Raw genomic sequence first — 16,944 nt, forward strand, 5'->3', positions numbered from 1 at the left:
TTGTGTGCCTTCTCAGGGATCTCCTGTGCCCTGGGATCCTGGGCTTCCTGTATCTCTGCCTGTCTGCTGTCTTATCCTGAGACTGTGGCAGCTTCCCCTGGGTGGGTGTGGTTAGCTGCCTCCAGGGGAAGGGACACTTTCTGTCTTTCATAAGATCTCACCTGAAAGAGTTCAACACACTGAACAAAGCAAACATGCAACCTTCTTCATGGCTCTTCACCAAATGCTGAGTGCTTGTTTAATTGAAGAATAACACACTCGGCACACTTGTAGTACTCAGTGCTCCTGAGTGAGCAGAGCACTGCCCTGGGGATACCCCTGCACATTCTGAGATACCTGACTTCAATACAGGAAGAGCATAGCTGTCTTAATGAGCATTTGACAGGTTAATCTGTGGTCTGTTGTCTCTGCTTTCTGATGTGTCTGTGTAGGAACCTGGCAGAGTTCCCCAGTGACTGCAGGCTGCCTTGTGTTGCTTCAGTGGCCCCACAGCACTGCAGCTTATGGTTCACCGCAGGGTAGTTGCTTTGTGGTGAACCTTAGGAAGTCTGGCTTGAGACCATTGCCAGCTGCTGTTCCCGATGCTGGTACAGCTCCAGAGGCAGGAGAAAGGCAGTGCTAATGCAGGGTTCTACAAGTAGTAAGGCCAAGGACATGACATAAATCTAACAATCAGTTATCTGAAATAAACTGCATCTTTTTCGATTGCGATTTTTCACTAAGGCTTTGTAATAATAACCCATTCCCAAATGATGTATTTCTGAAGGACATTTTACTTCCACAAGGAATTAACATCTTTGGCCAAAGCTTGAACTTTCCCTGTGATTATTAAATATGAGATGAACTCCCTAGCAGTCTCTCCTATACCAAGGACTTCAGTTCTTTTTTTGAGGCATAGTCAGCCATTCTGATCTCCTGCCCTGTCATCACCAGCTGGTCTGGGTTGAAAGCTTAATTTTACTGAAAATTAGCCAATGTATCTAGACAGGAATCTTGAATTACAGAAGATAACAATTCTAATATTACATCATCAGCATAGTCTTGTGCTGTAGTCATATGCTCATGAATACTTCTTTCACTTTGTTTTACCTACAGTATGTATTAAAAATTGATATTTATTTGTTGTTTTGAGTTGTTGTAATCAAGTATAGCAGTTAAATAGCTTGATCAATGTGGCTAGTGATATAGACGGGCTGCATATGATCATGTGTTTTGAGGTGGTGTTGCTTTTTTTATTTTTTAAAGGACATTGCCATAATGTAAGCCTGGATGACCATCTCAAATTACATTAAGGGTTATACAGATTAAAAATAAAAATCTTTTTCTGTTCAACTTACACATAAAGTAAGCGAAGGATACCAACAAATGTTTAACTGCAAAGAGTCAGAAAATCTGGTTAGCATGGAGGCTAGCATTGGAAATGTAGCAGTGTCAAGATTTGTATTTGGTATCTTATCAAGAGCTTAATAAGGATCTAGGGATAATGATATTGTGGGACAGTCTAGTAATCTGAGGGTGGCAGCTGCACTTTTTGTGAGTGACCATTTGTCCTTCAGCCTCGCTATTTAACTGTCAACTTTCCTTTTTCTGTTTTTTCTTAGGCTATGGTTACAGTGAGGCAGGAGTAATATATCTGAATAATTACACTACTTGAATATTCATTACTTGGTTATTAAGCAGTGAACAAATACAGATAATTTTAAAATATATGCTTTTGCATGGCAGTGAGACAAACCTTGCCTTAGGTATTGGTGTTAGATGTGCATTCTGCTTGTTTTCCCTTTGACTTGCTCTTACAGCTCTTTTTTTTAATCAGTTCAAGAACCTTACTAATGATAACTAGCTTGTGCTCTTAGGAAAAGGTACCTAGATGTGTTTGTAACTTTTTTAGAATTGGAAAAGTTCGTTCTACCTTGTAAAACAACTTCAGTGTGTTTAATGTATAAAGAGAAGTGTTATGGTTATTTTTATTACAATTCTGTAACAGCAGAAGAGATCCCGTTGAATGGGCTGGGTACATGGATTTTAAAGATGAAGGTGTAAAAGATCTAGAACCTGCAAGCTAAAACTTAGAAAAAAAAAATGTCATTATTGTTAAGGCTGGTTAAGCTTTAAATTATTATTTTTCCTATCACTTGCAGTTTTAAAGCCAAGCTCTGGGTATCTTACTAAAAAGAGTCATGAGCTTAATTAGACACAACAGCTGCTTTTTTGTTTGTTTGTTTTGGTGGGGTGCTATGTGAGTGTTAGAGAAGTCAATGTATATAATACTGATTCTTCCAATTGATATTAAAATAGTTTGGGGATGCATATGTATGAATGATTACAAAATTTATTTGAATGGAGTGTAAAGCAAGGGAGTAATGTATATGGTCTACACTGGTAAAGAAAAAGTCATCTGTACTAGTCAACATGGATTCACCATGGTGAAGTCATTCTTGACCAACTCAACAACCTTCCATAATGATATGACTGGCTTGGTAGATGAGGGGAGAGCAGTGGACAGTTGCCTACCTTGGCTTCAGTAGGGCTTTTGGCACTGCCTCCAATAAGATCCTCATAGAGAAGCTGATGAGGTATGGGTTGGGTGAACAGACCATGCGGTAAAAACTGGCTGAATGGACAGGTGCACAGTGTGGTGGTCAGTAGTTCAAAGCCTAGTTAGAGTCTGGCAGCTAGTGGTGTACCCAGGAGTGAGTACTGGAACCAGTCCTGTTGAACATCTTCATTAATGATTTGAATGATGGGGCAAATTCGTTGATGATGTAGAACTGGATGAATTGCCTGGTATGCCAGAGGATCATGCTGCCATCCATAAGGAACCCAACAGCCTGGAGAAATGGGCTGGAGGAGCCTCATGAAGACCAACAAGAAAAAGTGTCAAGTCCTGCATCTGGAGAGGAAAACCCCCAGACACCACCAGTATATGCTGGGGGCTGCCCAGCTGGAAAGCAGTTTGGCAGAGGTGGCTCTGGCTGTCCTGGTGAGCATGGACCAGCTCTGTGCCCTTGCAGCAAAGAAGGCTGATGGGGCTGCATCAAAGTGTTGCCATCAGGTGCAGGGAGGTGATCCTTTCCCAGTACTCAAGCCTGATGAGGCCGTACCTGGAGTACTGTGTCCAGGTCTGGGTTTTCCAAGAGAGATTTCTGGCCATAGCAGAGAATGTCCATCAAAGAGGACGAAGATGATTAGTGACTGGAGCATGTCTCCCATGATGAAAGGCTTGAGAGAGCTGGTGGGAGTGTTCTGCTTGTCAAAGAGGAGGCTTGGGGGTGGTCTCTACAATGTATATAATTACCTGAAGGGGTGGTATACAGTAGACAGAGACAGGCTCTTTCCAGTGGTGCCTAGTGACAGGACCAGAGGCAATGGTCACACACTGAAACACAGGAGGTTCCCCTCTGAACATCAGGAAACGCTTTTTCACTGTGAGGGTGACCAAGTGCTGGCACAGGTTTAACCAGAGTCTTTACCTTTAGAGACACTCAGAAGCCATCTGGATGTGATCCTGGGCAGATCACTCAGTATGGCCCTGCTTGAGTAGGGAGGTTGAACCAGGTGACCTCTGGAGGTCCTGTCCTGCTTGAACTATTCTGTGATATGTGAACTAGGATGCTGCAATTACATAAAAACTTTTTTATTTAAATAAAAATGGACTGTTTAGAATAGTATTTAACTGCCACAATTTGTAATGTGATTTTTATTTGAAGTTTTTCACCAAATTGAAGAGCTTTTTATTATATGTATGGAATAATTAAGCAAGACTCTGGGACTTGAATTTCAGGTTTGAAATTTGGACCTTGTGTATTTTGTCTTCCTGATTTAAATAAAATAATAAAATTGACTTTGTTCTATGGAGGGAAAAAAAAGAATTTGCCTTGTTAAAAATAAAAAGGCTACTTGAAAGGGCTTTTATGCTCTCTTCCACACAACTGTGAACTTCAGTAGGTGTTCAAGGAAGAGAATGAGTAATATATCTATTGTTTGGCTGAAAAAGATGCAGTGTTTACTGCAGGTGAAAATTTTCCAGGGTAGGCATGTAAGACAGGAAAGCACTGGCTGGATCATATTGTTCTTTCCTTTGAACATAAAGACTAATCATTGTTGTCAGTGCAACTTTTAAAATACAGCCTTAAGGGTTTTGCTGCTTTGAAACAGTTGTAGAGCAGTAGAAATAACATCCAATTCAGAAATTGTGATAATTGTGACTTAAATATTTGAATTTATTCTTCTGTATTCTTAGTATGCTTCCATCTTAGTATCTTCAAACTGCAAGCCTTGTATTATGTAAAAATATTAAAGCTGCATTCTGCAATAAATGATTGCTTTAATAGTTGTGTTACAATGCCAAAGTATTGCAAGAAAGTGACCATTTTCAAAAATAACTTTCATATATTTTTTGAAAGGTTATTTCAATCCCTTGCCCTAAAAGCTTGGATGAAGAACATGTAATTATTTAGAGTGTGACTTGGTTTTCATACTATTACCATTCACATTTGGAAGAAAATTGACTCTTGGTAGTGTGTCTCACCTCGTATACAACATCCAAATTTTAGTTTCATAGTTAAATTGAGATATTCTTGTCTTGTTTCAGAACTGTAGAAGAAGTAACTATGAAGTCATGAGAAATCCAATCTTTAAAACAAAATATTTGAAAATACAGATGAACATTTTCTCTGCATGTATCTTTTGAGGGAGGAAAAAGTCCAACAAATGTTGACATCCGAAATTAATTTTTCCAAGAAAGTTTGTTGCAAGTAAATATGGACTAATGGCAAGAGCTTTTTTGTTGTTCTGCTTTTGGGGTTTTGCACCTTTCTCCCTGCTGCTTTTCATGAGTGTCCTGCTTTGCCTCAGCAATCTTTTGGTGTTTTTCTGGTTCACCAAAAGTACTACAGAGTTTAGCATTTTAACAGGGTCAAAATCCTGTCTTGCACAGTAGACAAAACCTTAATTTTATGTTATTACAATGATAGCAACTTTAAATTCAAAAATATGGAAGATACTGCAGTTTTTTAGACTGCTCTATACGTCCTCATTAAGTGCTTAATTTATGGAGCTAATTTAAAGCTAAGAAAATATTGTAAAACTACTGTATTTTTATTTTTCAAAATGCTTTTCATGTCATGCTGACTTGTTCCAACAAGAGAACTTCAGCAGGAAGAAAATAATGTTTTATCGTGTGAGAAGTGCCCTAGACATCTTGTTTCTGAACTTTCATCTCTAAAGCCCCATTGAGGAAGGTGTGAAAATCAAGCTGTACTTGCTCACTTTTATCATGTGCTGCTTGCAGTATACCCTTAAAGGATGTCCTGAAGTGGTCATCTGCCACTATTACAATATTTGGAGGTTGACAAAACTTCTTCACTTCATGAGGGCACTTGAACTTACTTCTGTGCCTGAAGTAAAAGGCCTTCAAAAAGCAGCCCTGTAGAAGAGCCATAAAGAGTTTAAAGTTGTCCCTTCAACTAGCAGTTGCAGCAGTTTAAACTACCTGATGATTAATGGTGGGTGCTTCCAATATGGAGAGTTTCTATCCTCCGCTGGCTGAACAGCTTCTCTCAGCCCTCTTCCAGTTGTCTGCCTCTTCTGACTCCTCCTCCAAGGTCTCTTCTGCAGTGCATCTCTTACCTTCTCCCACATGCTTCTGTACATGGCACAAACAAAGTTCATAAATAAAAACCATAATTATATCTTTTCTCTCTATTTCTAGCTTACTTCAGACAGTCTCTTTCACAGCGGAGTATGGTGTCTAGCAGCACTGCAGCATCTCTTTTAGCCTTGGTATGGTTATTAGCATACAAACATAAGTTTAGTATAAAAACTACTCACGATACTAAAAACATGAAAAACCAGTTAAACTGTTCCTTTCTAGAGTGCATCATAATCTATTTTACTATGTCTCTATTCACAGAAAAGCCCAGAAAGCCTATACATTGTAAAATAGAGTGGCACATATGTTCTTTCAAAGAGTTGAAGATTTTACTGGGCTGTTTGGATTAGGGTAGTTTCTGATAGGTGTAATTGTGATACATTCTGCACTTTTTTTAGTGTGTCAAAAGTATGGATTTGTTGCACTGTGGTTAACAGGGAAACTGGGGCAGATGATCCCGGTCACCAAAGGTCTGAAATGCCTTCGCAGGCATCCAGACTTGTCCATAGTGTTATGTCAGGATGGGGAGGTCGGGTTCATAGTTCAGACACTTCAGCTGCATGCCTCAAGCTGAGCATGCCTAGGTGATACAAAGCTCCTCATCATTGTTCGAAAAGCTTATGCCATGTTTTATGTTTTTCTGCCTCTTTTTGCATCTTTCATGGCACCTGCACTAGGCAAAGAAAGATGCATGCATGGTATGCAATTAACAGCTAAACATATGGTGATTGCCAACTATTCTAGAAGGCAAAGGAGTACTGAATTAAAAAAAAAAAAAAACGAGACCGACAAGAAACAAACAAAAAATCCCCCCAAACTCCCTGCCTACCCCATCCCTCAAAAAAACCAACCCAAACCCAACGACAAAGAAACCACCTTTTCTCTTTTTCTGTGGATAAGGTTTTTTCTCAGGTTGCTAGATAGTGGCAGTAATCAGATACTGGCTTTATTCCTTCTTATCCTTACCTTTTAAGAGTTTATTTTCCTGTATTTCAAACTCTGTCCTTATTTGACTGGATTTAGCAACCAGTTTAAAACCTCTCAGGTAGAGGTGCTAGCAGATTGCGTAAGCTTGAGAAACTCAAATTAAAAAGGATTAACTTGCTTTTAGCACTGGCAAGAAGTGCCAGCATTGCTTCTCTTCTCTCATTTTCTTGAAGAAATCCAAGCTGGCATTGCTGAAATGTGATGTTTTTTCTCCTTAATAGAAGATACTGGTGCTGAAATACAAGGAGTTCTGGGTTAAAGGGCTAAGTTTGCCAGTTAGAAGCAACCAAAATATGATAAATACAATTTCAATGGCAAATGATAAAACGTGTTAGTTACAATTTCTAATGATTAAGTGTAATCTAAACCAGAGACTTTTAATGCGACCTTATTTTGTTGTTTTGCAGGGTTTTTTTTTTCCTCTATATAGTTTTTCAACATAATGTGCTTTTTATTTTAAAACTTTGAGCAATATCTATGGCACTTGTGGTTTGGTTTCAAAGAAAACCAGACATGCATCTGAAATGTGTTTGAAATCAGGAGTTGAAGGGCAGTGTGTTGAATGGGCAAAAAGAAATATTAAAAATCTTTTATCTTGACATTTCCAAAAAGTGATCAGTTTCCATTTGCAAAAGAAAGTAACTGCTGTGGACTATCCAGACCTGAAGAAAAGGTCGGGAGTCTGTAATAGGCAAGTGTGTAAAGTATTGCATTGGTCTCTTGAGAACATGAGGCACGTATTTACCACTGTTCCCAGTGTTATATATGGGGCAGACCTCTGCAGATGAAAGTGCAGGATTAATGCAGCAAGTAGACAAAATAAAAGGAAATTAGCAAAAATCAAGTAAATTGGAGAAAAAATATTTCTTAACAGGGGTCAGTGCTAAATCAAACCTGATAAATTGCAGTGAAGAAAAGCTAACTTTTGCTCAGAAGTAATATATATTTATATATATAAAGTAAAATTACTCAGGCTATTACTCAGGGTAGGAGAGGCAGATGAACCTTCTTGTCCAGAAAGGCTGAAATGAGCTTTTCGAAACGAGAGCTGAATCCAAGGTGCTTGTTGCTCCTGACAATCTGTTTCACGTTCACCTTTTCTGATGACAATATGTGCAGATCTCAAGTGGAGTATACCAAGACACTTGAGAAACACTCCAGACAGAGTGCTGCAAGCCCAGCTGCTTGCAGATGTACCAGGGATCCTGCCTTGCAGAGGAAATTGCCGCTTCCAGATGGCAGTTGTTCTTCTGCAATAGGTTAGACATTGCACAGTTACAAATGCCTTCATTCTACCTCCTGTTTCTCTTGTATTTTACAATTGCCTGATTGTTGGATCTGAGAGATAATTAAGTAACTTAAAAGATTAATTGGTTTCATAACTGAATTTGCATTCCAGGGATTCTGGAATTGCAGGAAGCTATTCATGCAAAAAATGCCTTTGTGTTAGTTCTAAATAGCTCTATAAATGTGAGACCAATAGGTTTTATGACTGTGGCTTTTAAACAAATAACTCATCTGTCTTCAACATGATTAATTATTTTAAACATTTAGGGTGAGATTGATTGTCAAAGGTGATTAAGATGTTTTTATCTAATATTTTTTCAGTACAGGATTTAGAATTTAATTAATAAGATGTTGCTAGCCAGCTGTCTTTTATATGGAAGAAAATATTCTCTTTGTATACTTGTTTAATTAACAGTAGTTATAGGTAATAGATCCATCGAAGGCTTACATTGTAGCACAGACAGAAAAGATTAGCTGTTGAGTTTGTAATTTTTTTGTGTTTAAACCAAATGGTATGAACAAACTCATAAGTTCCTTGTCATAGAGCTTAGATGGGCAATTTCATCTGTTTTTTTATTAATATTGATAGATCTCAAGGCCCAGGCTGGGATACTGTGCTGTAAGGGATGTCACTTTGTGGTGCAGTGTAATCATCTATAATTTTCTTCTGATGTAACAAGGATTTGGAAATTGAGGAGGAGAAATATTTATATAAACAAATACCACTTGCCTTTCCCCTAAGTCCCAGTTTTTTCCAGATATAGCATGTGTGCTTTTATTTTGGTTTAGTCCTAGATGACAATAAGTAATTACAAAGACATCGTTGCTTTGCTGTAGATTAACGTGGGTCAGGAAATGTTAGTACATGGAATACTGATTTAATTTATTGGATGCAGGTTTCTCATAGTTTCTTCTACTTAGCTTGTATCTTTTGTTCATGAAGTTAGTTTCTATGTAAACTGAATTTCTCATATAGCTGTTTATAATGAGAATGTTTACAGGAATTTCTTTGGGATAAAATCTTCCATTTTATTAAAAACACTCTAGACAACTGTTGCTAAGCTGGGATCTATGATATGATTTCCTTTCAAGTTTCAAATATATTTCCTTAGAATTTTGAATCCAGTGAGCTTCACCTATCTCATCTTCCTTAAATTCAGTTTTACATTTTGTTCCATTTTGTTTGTAGGTGCTCTCCCCACTTTCCTGGTTGCACAGTGGGACTTTTCCCACTGCTGCTGATGCCCAGATGGTCTCCTTGCGGGAGGAGCAGCCTCAGCCGTTCTGTGGGTGAGTAGAGGCCATTGGGATGGAGGCCTGGACAGTAGCGCCTCTCCTCCTACTTGCTCCTCTTCTTCCCAGGCAGCCTGTAAATTCCCCTCAAACTCTACCTATTTGTCATGCAGCATTTGCATTTCCCTCCAGTTTACAGGCATGGTGGAAGTCTTTTGACAGAAGTTTTTATCTAGAGACAAACTCTTAATAGCCTCCCAGTTATGTGGCAGCTCCTCGTTAGTCTGCTCACTGCAGTGAGAAAGAAGCATCCATTCCCATGGGCCTCTCAGTGTCTGTCATTCCTTCCATCAGAAATCTTGGTCTTTTAGAAAGCTGAAAGACACCAAGTGTTACAGGTCATGGCTTGAATGTGTTCTGGTGCTTCCTCTGTTTCTTCTTTATCGATCTGTAACTGACGAAATCCGGAGTCCTGTTTTGTTGGTAGGAGTTGGTAGAGAGGTGCAGGACTGCTAGTTACCAATGGGTGTGGAAAGAACTAACAAAACCTCATAGGTTTTTTTTTGGTTTGGTTTGGTTTTTTTTTACCGTAGGGCTCCTGGAACCTGTATGTTTTTGGAGGTGCCTAGCTAAAAGAAGATCATAGGTTGAAAATGATATACTCAGTTCTGTTTCTTTTTAAAGATCAATTTCTTATCTTTTGTCTGGAGTAATTCAACAAGATACTTAATCACTGATCATGGAGCTTTTCATGTCGGTTGGAAGTGGTGCTTTGAAATGGTGCTTGATTCAACAAGTTAGACAAGCTTTTTCAAACTATCAAGTTTTTGCTTTCCTTAAGTGGTGGGATTAAGTCACCTTCATGCTGAGCATTACTTTGTTAGCTAGTAGCTCCATTTAGGATTTGCATAATGTTGTCTTTAAAATAAACCAATGTAGTTCAAAAGCTATATAATAGCTGTTACTGCTAAATGAGCATCTGAGAGGTTCATATACTCAAGATGTAGTGATGATAATCTGTTAAACTGTTTAGTAAGTGGGTGCTTCAGTTTGTGGACCAGCACTAGATAATAACGTGGCAACTGCAAAGCTGCCTAAATGAGAGTCTAAAGAAGATAGTGGTAAAAGGACCATTGCCATTCCTTAGCATCTTCCATTACTTGAAATAAACACCTCACATCTACAAAAAAAAATGTGTGAGCAAGCAAAGTAGAATAAGAGGAGACTTCTGAAGTAAATGTACTTTGAGGTGGAGATGGCTTTCATGGTACCTCATAAGTATTTTGTTTTACCTTATACAAAGATTATTTCATCTTGTTAAGACTAGATCATTTATTAGAATCTCTGTTCATTTGCCTAATTAAATAGTACTCAAATTTAAGCATTCAACATTTGTGTCGAGTAGTATTTTATAGAATTCCATACAAGGCTGTGGTCAATTAAAGTAGACTTAGTGAATCCTTATTCAGGGCAATGTAAGAAAAGTTAAATTCAGATTAAAAACTAATGTATTGTTTACAAAATTAGATTAACTTTACTCAAGTTAATTTGGAGCTTTTCTCATTTCAAGTCGTAGTTGATATGAAAACTTTGAAGAAATGTTGTCCTCAGTTTCTTGGAACTTTTTATGGCCAATGTTTCTGTATTGCTGGCTGGATCTTGACTGCACATTACTTCTTGTTATCCTTTACTTTTTCTCTGTACTTTATTTTGATAGGAAAAATCCTTACCAAGAAATATTATCATTTAACATGTACTGTCCAGTGTTAAGTAATGAATTGCTGCTGTTGTATTAATATGTTAGAAAATACAGAAGGTTAAAAAACCCCCAGCTACTAGTATCGTCTAGGGTGGTAAATCCTAGCAGCTACTATTTGGAGATGCTTGTGTCTTGCTCTTTTAATGAGTTCTGCAGACAGCTGTAGCACTGTTGTATGAGTTAAATGATGAGCGGTGGTGGTGTTATAATTGTAGTCTGAGTGGCTAAGTGGTGACTTGCATTGTTACATTTTTATGCTTGTTTTTATATGCCTTGATCAAAAAAGTCACTTAATACAAGTTAGAGACTAAGCATTATCTGTACTCAAATTACTATTATATCATAGTTTTTGTCTTTTTGGTTGATATTACTACTGATTCTGGCTAATTGAATTGTATTTTACATAGATGTAAGATTTGGGGAGGGGTGGGGTACTCTTATTTATTAAAACTGACATGGCCAATGCACAAATACCACATCCACATAGTGAATGTAGGTATTTGGTGTCTGTGAAAGGAATCGTCTCTGTGTTAAGTGTCTGATGCAAAGATTTTTAGAATTCCATTGCACAATTATGTTCCTTTACTCTGTGTGGAAAGATCTTTGCAGTATGAAGCTACATACTACACATTTGTTACAAATGTATCTTGAAAACGTTTTTCATTTTTAGAATGAAGACTGAAGGTGGTATGAAAATTGCCTTTGATATATTTTTATTCGTGCCATAAAAAACTGATCAGACAGGGAAATGGTAGGCGTGTGCTTCGGTTTATCTGCAGTGTTTGACCTCTCAGTGAGCAACAGGAGTGATTTCTGTTGCAGGGAAGCTGATAGTGGGCAGGTGGCCAAAGCTGCTTTGGCTTACTGAGACACAACTGAGGAGCAGGATGCTGACCAAGTCCAGCTCAGGATTGTTTTGGGATGTAAGTGAGCAAGCAGCCCTGCCAGGTTTCCCTCTGTTTCGAGTGAAGCCATGGTGCCAGCTGCCTGCAGCAGCAGTGTGGGCGGTCAGACGCCTTCCCTGGCACTGCCTTCAGGTAGAGATCTGAACTGTGGTGTTAATCCTCTTCTGTTTACTCTGCCTCGCACTAAGGGAGAATTTTCGTGTTTACTGCGTCACTGAATAAAAGCCATTTACACAGTATGATATTCCTTCTCAACTTTATCACTTCTTCCACTCCTTTAAACTTCTCCTAAACTAGGTTTTTGTACATTTGATGGTAAATTTTCTTGGTAGCACGAGACCTTTTTTTGAGATTGATTCAACCTTCAGGCAGAATTGTGTCAGTCTCTTCAGCTGCCCAGCTGTCTGATACTCTAGTCATCTCTGTGTATTTCATATTACTATCGTCATTAAAAATTGCAGTAGAAGTTAATTTGAATTTTTTTTCTCCTACATATGCTTTTATGGACAAAGTGGATGAGTTCATTGCTTGTTTGGTTCTGGCAGTAACATTTAATGGAGAAAGCATATTCTTGGAGCAGGCATGCAAAATGCATCTGAGGGTTGCTTGGGGGGCGAAGGAGGCTTTGACCTGCTTGCAGGTTTGTTTTAATGTGTTCTCAATTCATGGCTTCCAGCGTGTTTCTGAGCACCACACTCTGTGGCAGGCTGATCAAAACATCAACCTTTTCTCCATTAGTTGCATCTTTTATTTCTTAGCTTCATGCGGCTTCTGTGGTGCTGACAGTCCCGTCAGGAGGCCAAGCCAGGGAGGTTTGCACAAGGAATGCCTGCGGTCAATGCCAATGATTCTTGCTATGCAGCTTTGCCTGTTTGAAGATCAGGATTATTCTCAGTCTGTGCTGTGTTCTGTGGTTGTGTCGTTCCTCATGATCTATCGAACCTAATTAACTCTTCCCAAATTTGTTGTAGCCCTGAGTAACTCTTCTGTCTCCAGACAAACCAAGTGTTTCTTGTTTACTTTTAGCCATTTCAGTGGTGCTGCCTGAGGGAGGAGTTCTTGGCTACCTCTGTAGGCCCAGTGCAATACAGTATTTTTGAATACAGTAGAGCTTTTTTGATTGATCTTGATACATATTTCTTTCTCATCCACATTTGTGGTGATGCAGAGAAATTAGAATATGACTGAAGAGATTTGAATACTCTAGAAATACCTTTTTCAAAGAGACAGTAGCATGGTTTTTCTGGAGATACATGTCTTCTAGCTATTTTTTTTCCCAGTGATCTTTATGCTTCTGATTTACAGTTAACACTAATAGGACAAAAGTCCACTAATACATTTTGTAACTGTTCTCAGTAGTAGAAGATATATGAATAATATTGTAGCAAATTCAATGATGATTTTAATGAGTGGGCATTCCATAATGACATAATGTTCTGGATTTTTTAATACGTGTGTGTGTGTATACATATATAAAAAAACATAAACTAAACCTATAGACCCATCTGAATTTCATGATGTGATGCAGCACTGTTTCATAACCTATCTAAAGTACTCCATTGCTTCTGTATGATTTCAAAGAACAACTGCATGTATCTCCAGTGTCATGCATAGTTCAGCATGGTCAGAAATATCTGGGGCAAACCAGTATGCTGGTGAGAAAAATACACTGGTAATGATAATGGTACAGAGATGGTGTCTGATTTGTTTTCCCCAAAGTTTATCTAATGGTCTTAAACTAGTAATACAGGAATTGCTTTTTTGTTGTTGTTATTGTAATCAAACATGTTTAGCTTCCTTTATTGTAGAGTAATATTAAGGCAGACTTCTTTATATGTAATGAAGCTGCTATATGGTGAAGGAATAGCCAGGATATATATATTGTAAGCCATGGGCAGTTCCAGTTGTCTGAACCTCTGTTTTTATAAACAGATTGACAATTTTATCCATTACCATTTGTCTCACAACAAGATTTAATAATTTCTTTGCTTTCTTCCCACCTTGTAATATAGAGTAGAATATTAAGCATTGTCTGTATGTAATACTTGTTTATAGTTTGAATTAGCAAAATTTTTTTCCAGATGACTGTTTGTATATTGCATGTACATTTGTACATGTGATTTCTTTTGCTGTTTAATTGTGAAGAGGTGTTGCTGGCTATGCATATGAATATTGAATAGATTTTTATCATTACTCAGAAAATTATTGGCAAAGATGTTTAAAGAGTAAACTAACTTTACAACACAGGAAAAATAATTCTAGGAAAAAATGAAAATCTGAAGTGAAATTAAAAAAAATATTTAATCTGAATAAGCTTTAGAAGTAGCATTTTTTTTCTCTTCTACTGTTTTGATTTGCTATTCCTAAAGAATGGGAAAAAATAAAGACTATCTTGCTTGAAATTCTTGTTATGAAAATTTCAGTTGTACTTGATACTAAGATGGTGACTTCTGGTATGAGCTTGGAAACTTAATTCAAGTTGGCTGATTTGGTTGTTCCCATATGCATAGTAACTAGCACTGTGTCCATGGGAAGTTTATAGCCTCTCTTACTGGACACAACAAAGAAATAGCATACATGTGGTGTAACATCCAGCCAATTATTTGAGGTCTGTATAGTCATTCTGTTGTTTGCTTGTTTAGTATTACAGAAGGTATTTCAATACCTTTTTCTTCTCTAATAAAAAACTTCTTTTTTACCGTCTGATATTAGGGAAAAGCCCTTCTTAGTTATCATTCTTGTCTCTGGTATTTTTCCTGTTTCAAAGAAACTGCTGTGCTTTAAACTTCATTGGATTATGCATTTTGCTTCTGTGTTCATACATGTGCGTAGTTGCTTCCATTATATCATGCCTGGTACAGTAACTAAACCCATAATGTAATGGGGAGGATGCATTTGGTCTTAAAGTAGTCTCTTTCTTTTTCAGTGCTACAAATTAGTTTTCTTGAGATCTGATGCAATTATTTTGAAAGCTTCCTTTTTAATTTATACTTCTAAGGATCTCATGAGCACTGCTTCTCTATGTGTTTTCTTCTTACTACATTTATTCTTGAGTCAGCAGTAATGAGTCTTTAACTCTGGCAGGTTTGGGCTGGAACCAACAAGAAACTACTTAAAAAAAATGAAAGGTAAAAAGGAATCCCAGCAGACAGCAAATGACACAATTCTTAGGGTTCGGTGCCAGCTAGGAGTGTAAACTTACAATGTTTTACTTGTTAGGGTGTGACTGTATGTGTTTAATCCTCTGTCATACGATCTCTGAGGGCTAGTTTGTGATGTAAAGTCCTTACAATTAACTTACTTTTACTCTTTAAGAGCAGTGTTTATTCCACCACTGATGGAATACTCTCAGGTGCAGTACGTAATCTTAACAACCTCGTTTTGTTTGTAATTGTTAAGGCTTTTTTCCCTGTCAATAAAAAGTTCGTCAGGGTTTAATTCCACGTCATTCTGTGCTGTTCTGCGAAAATGTCTTTGTATGAAAACTGAGTTGGCTTTCACTGTTACTTTGCTGATGTTCTGCTGACATTTTGAGGAGAGTAAATGTACAGTTGCAGGCTTGACTGGTTTCTCTTGAAGTTTGTTGCTGAACCACATAGCAATGATAAAGTACTTATTAAAAAGTGTAACATTTTAACACACTTGTATCAGAAAGCATGGTCCATATGTGTAAGCACAATGGATAGCTTTGCTAGTATGATACCAATGAAGTCAACACAACCAGCAGCAACTGACCTTGCCTAAATTTTGGTGGGTTAGGCCATTAGGGCACTGCTGTGGTTGTTTTTTGGTACAGCCATGCTGTGTGTAACAAACACACACTGCAAGTACGCTGAGTGTTCAGTACTCTGTATGTTAGTGAGTACATAAGGACCCTGTTTTATATCATGTTTCAGGTTCAAATTTAGTATTACTAGCTTCTCAGTTATATTGTGTCTAAAAGGTATTTAGACAATTATTGGGTTCTGTCTGTCTGTTCTTTGTCACATCTGCTTTCAAGCTAAGGATGAGTTCTAGTTTTCGTGCTTCAGCATGTATACCTTTAAACATAGGTTAAATATACCGCTTAAAAATTTTAAGTGGGTGGATGAAGTGTGTTTCTACTGTTTGTTTTTTTGTGTGCATTGTATGGTACGGGACGAAAAGGCTATCAAACCTGCGCTGATCCTTGCTGTGCTCTTCTCTTGCATTATTGGTGGCATTTCCTATGTGAGAGAGGTAGGAAGGGGGAAAGTTACAACAAGTGTTGAGATAATTTAGCAATTAAAATATTTTTGTTGCTGAACTTTAAACATGTAAATTTAAGTGCTTTTTGCTACATCTGCTTCTGGATGATTTAAAACCAAAGTAAGGACAACAAAGTGTAATCCCAGAGCAAATAACCAATTTAGGTTTTGTTTTCTTTGAGGGTTTTGTATTAAGCACATTTTAATGTTTAGAATTAAAAAAAAAAAAAAAAACAAAAAAAAACCCACCAACCAAACTCAGAAGAACTTGTACCCGAGATCTAACTTTGACATTGATGATTTTTGTACTTGGAGATAACCAGTAGGGAATGTATTCATTATATTCTTTCTTTTACCAGCTGTCTCTTTAGTTTTTGATATGACATTATCTGTCAAAATAGACACTGCTTATAGTTGGCCAGGATATAAACCATTCAAAAGATGTTTGCAAAAGTTCAGTAGAGATTTAAGAAAAAATTGCCTGTCTTTGTTTTCAGAGGATTCAGCAGGCTTTTGGACATGAGAAGGCAAAGGAGGACGTCATGCAGTCTTGTAACTCTGTGTTGTCAGGTGTGAGGATTGAAAGCAAGGACAGACATTTGGGCTCCTTCTTCTCCACTCACACTTGGACAGCGCATTGGAAGGAGGATGTTTGAACTAAATGAAATAGGGATGGGATCTGAAGAAGGAGAGGAAAGAGTATGAAAGAAGGAGAGGGCTAGGCAATTAAACATGAGGTGAATGGAGATGAGGGAAATGGAGGAATTCAGAAAGGAAGAACTACAACAGCTAGGGGAGTGATAAGGGCTGATGTTTGAAGAGGAGATGGGGAAGGAAGATATGCAAAAGTTTGCATCTTTGTACTTTCACTCTCTGCAGTTCAAGCTTGGAATA

General features: G+C 37.8%; 1 protein-coding gene across 3 annotated transcripts in view; it reads left to right on the forward strand.

The window, feature by feature from the left end:
• CRIM1 (cysteine rich transmembrane BMP regulator 1) overlaps nucleotides 1-16,944 on the forward strand; it is a 175,625-nt gene that overhangs the window by 46,891 nt on the left and 111,790 nt on the right. For 2 of the 3 annotated variants that reach the window (XM_039568481.1, XM_039568480.1), the window contains exon 2: nucleotides 9,117-9,217. The exons of the other annotated variant lie outside the window; for it this stretch is intronic. In XM_039568481.1, coding sequence (XP_039424415.1) covers nucleotides 9,169-9,217 — 49 coding nt within the window. In that variant the 5' untranslated portion in view covers nucleotides 9,117-9,168. The remainder of the gene's footprint in view (nucleotides 1-9,116; nucleotides 9,218-16,944) is intronic. 3 annotated transcript variants of the gene reach the window in all.

This window comes from Corvus cornix, chromosome 3 (assembly GCF_000738735.6).
Source record: "Corvus cornix cornix isolate S_Up_H32 chromosome 3, ASM73873v5, whole genome shotgun sequence".
Lineage (NCBI taxonomy): Eukaryota > Metazoa > Chordata > Aves > Passeriformes > Corvidae > Corvus > Corvus cornix.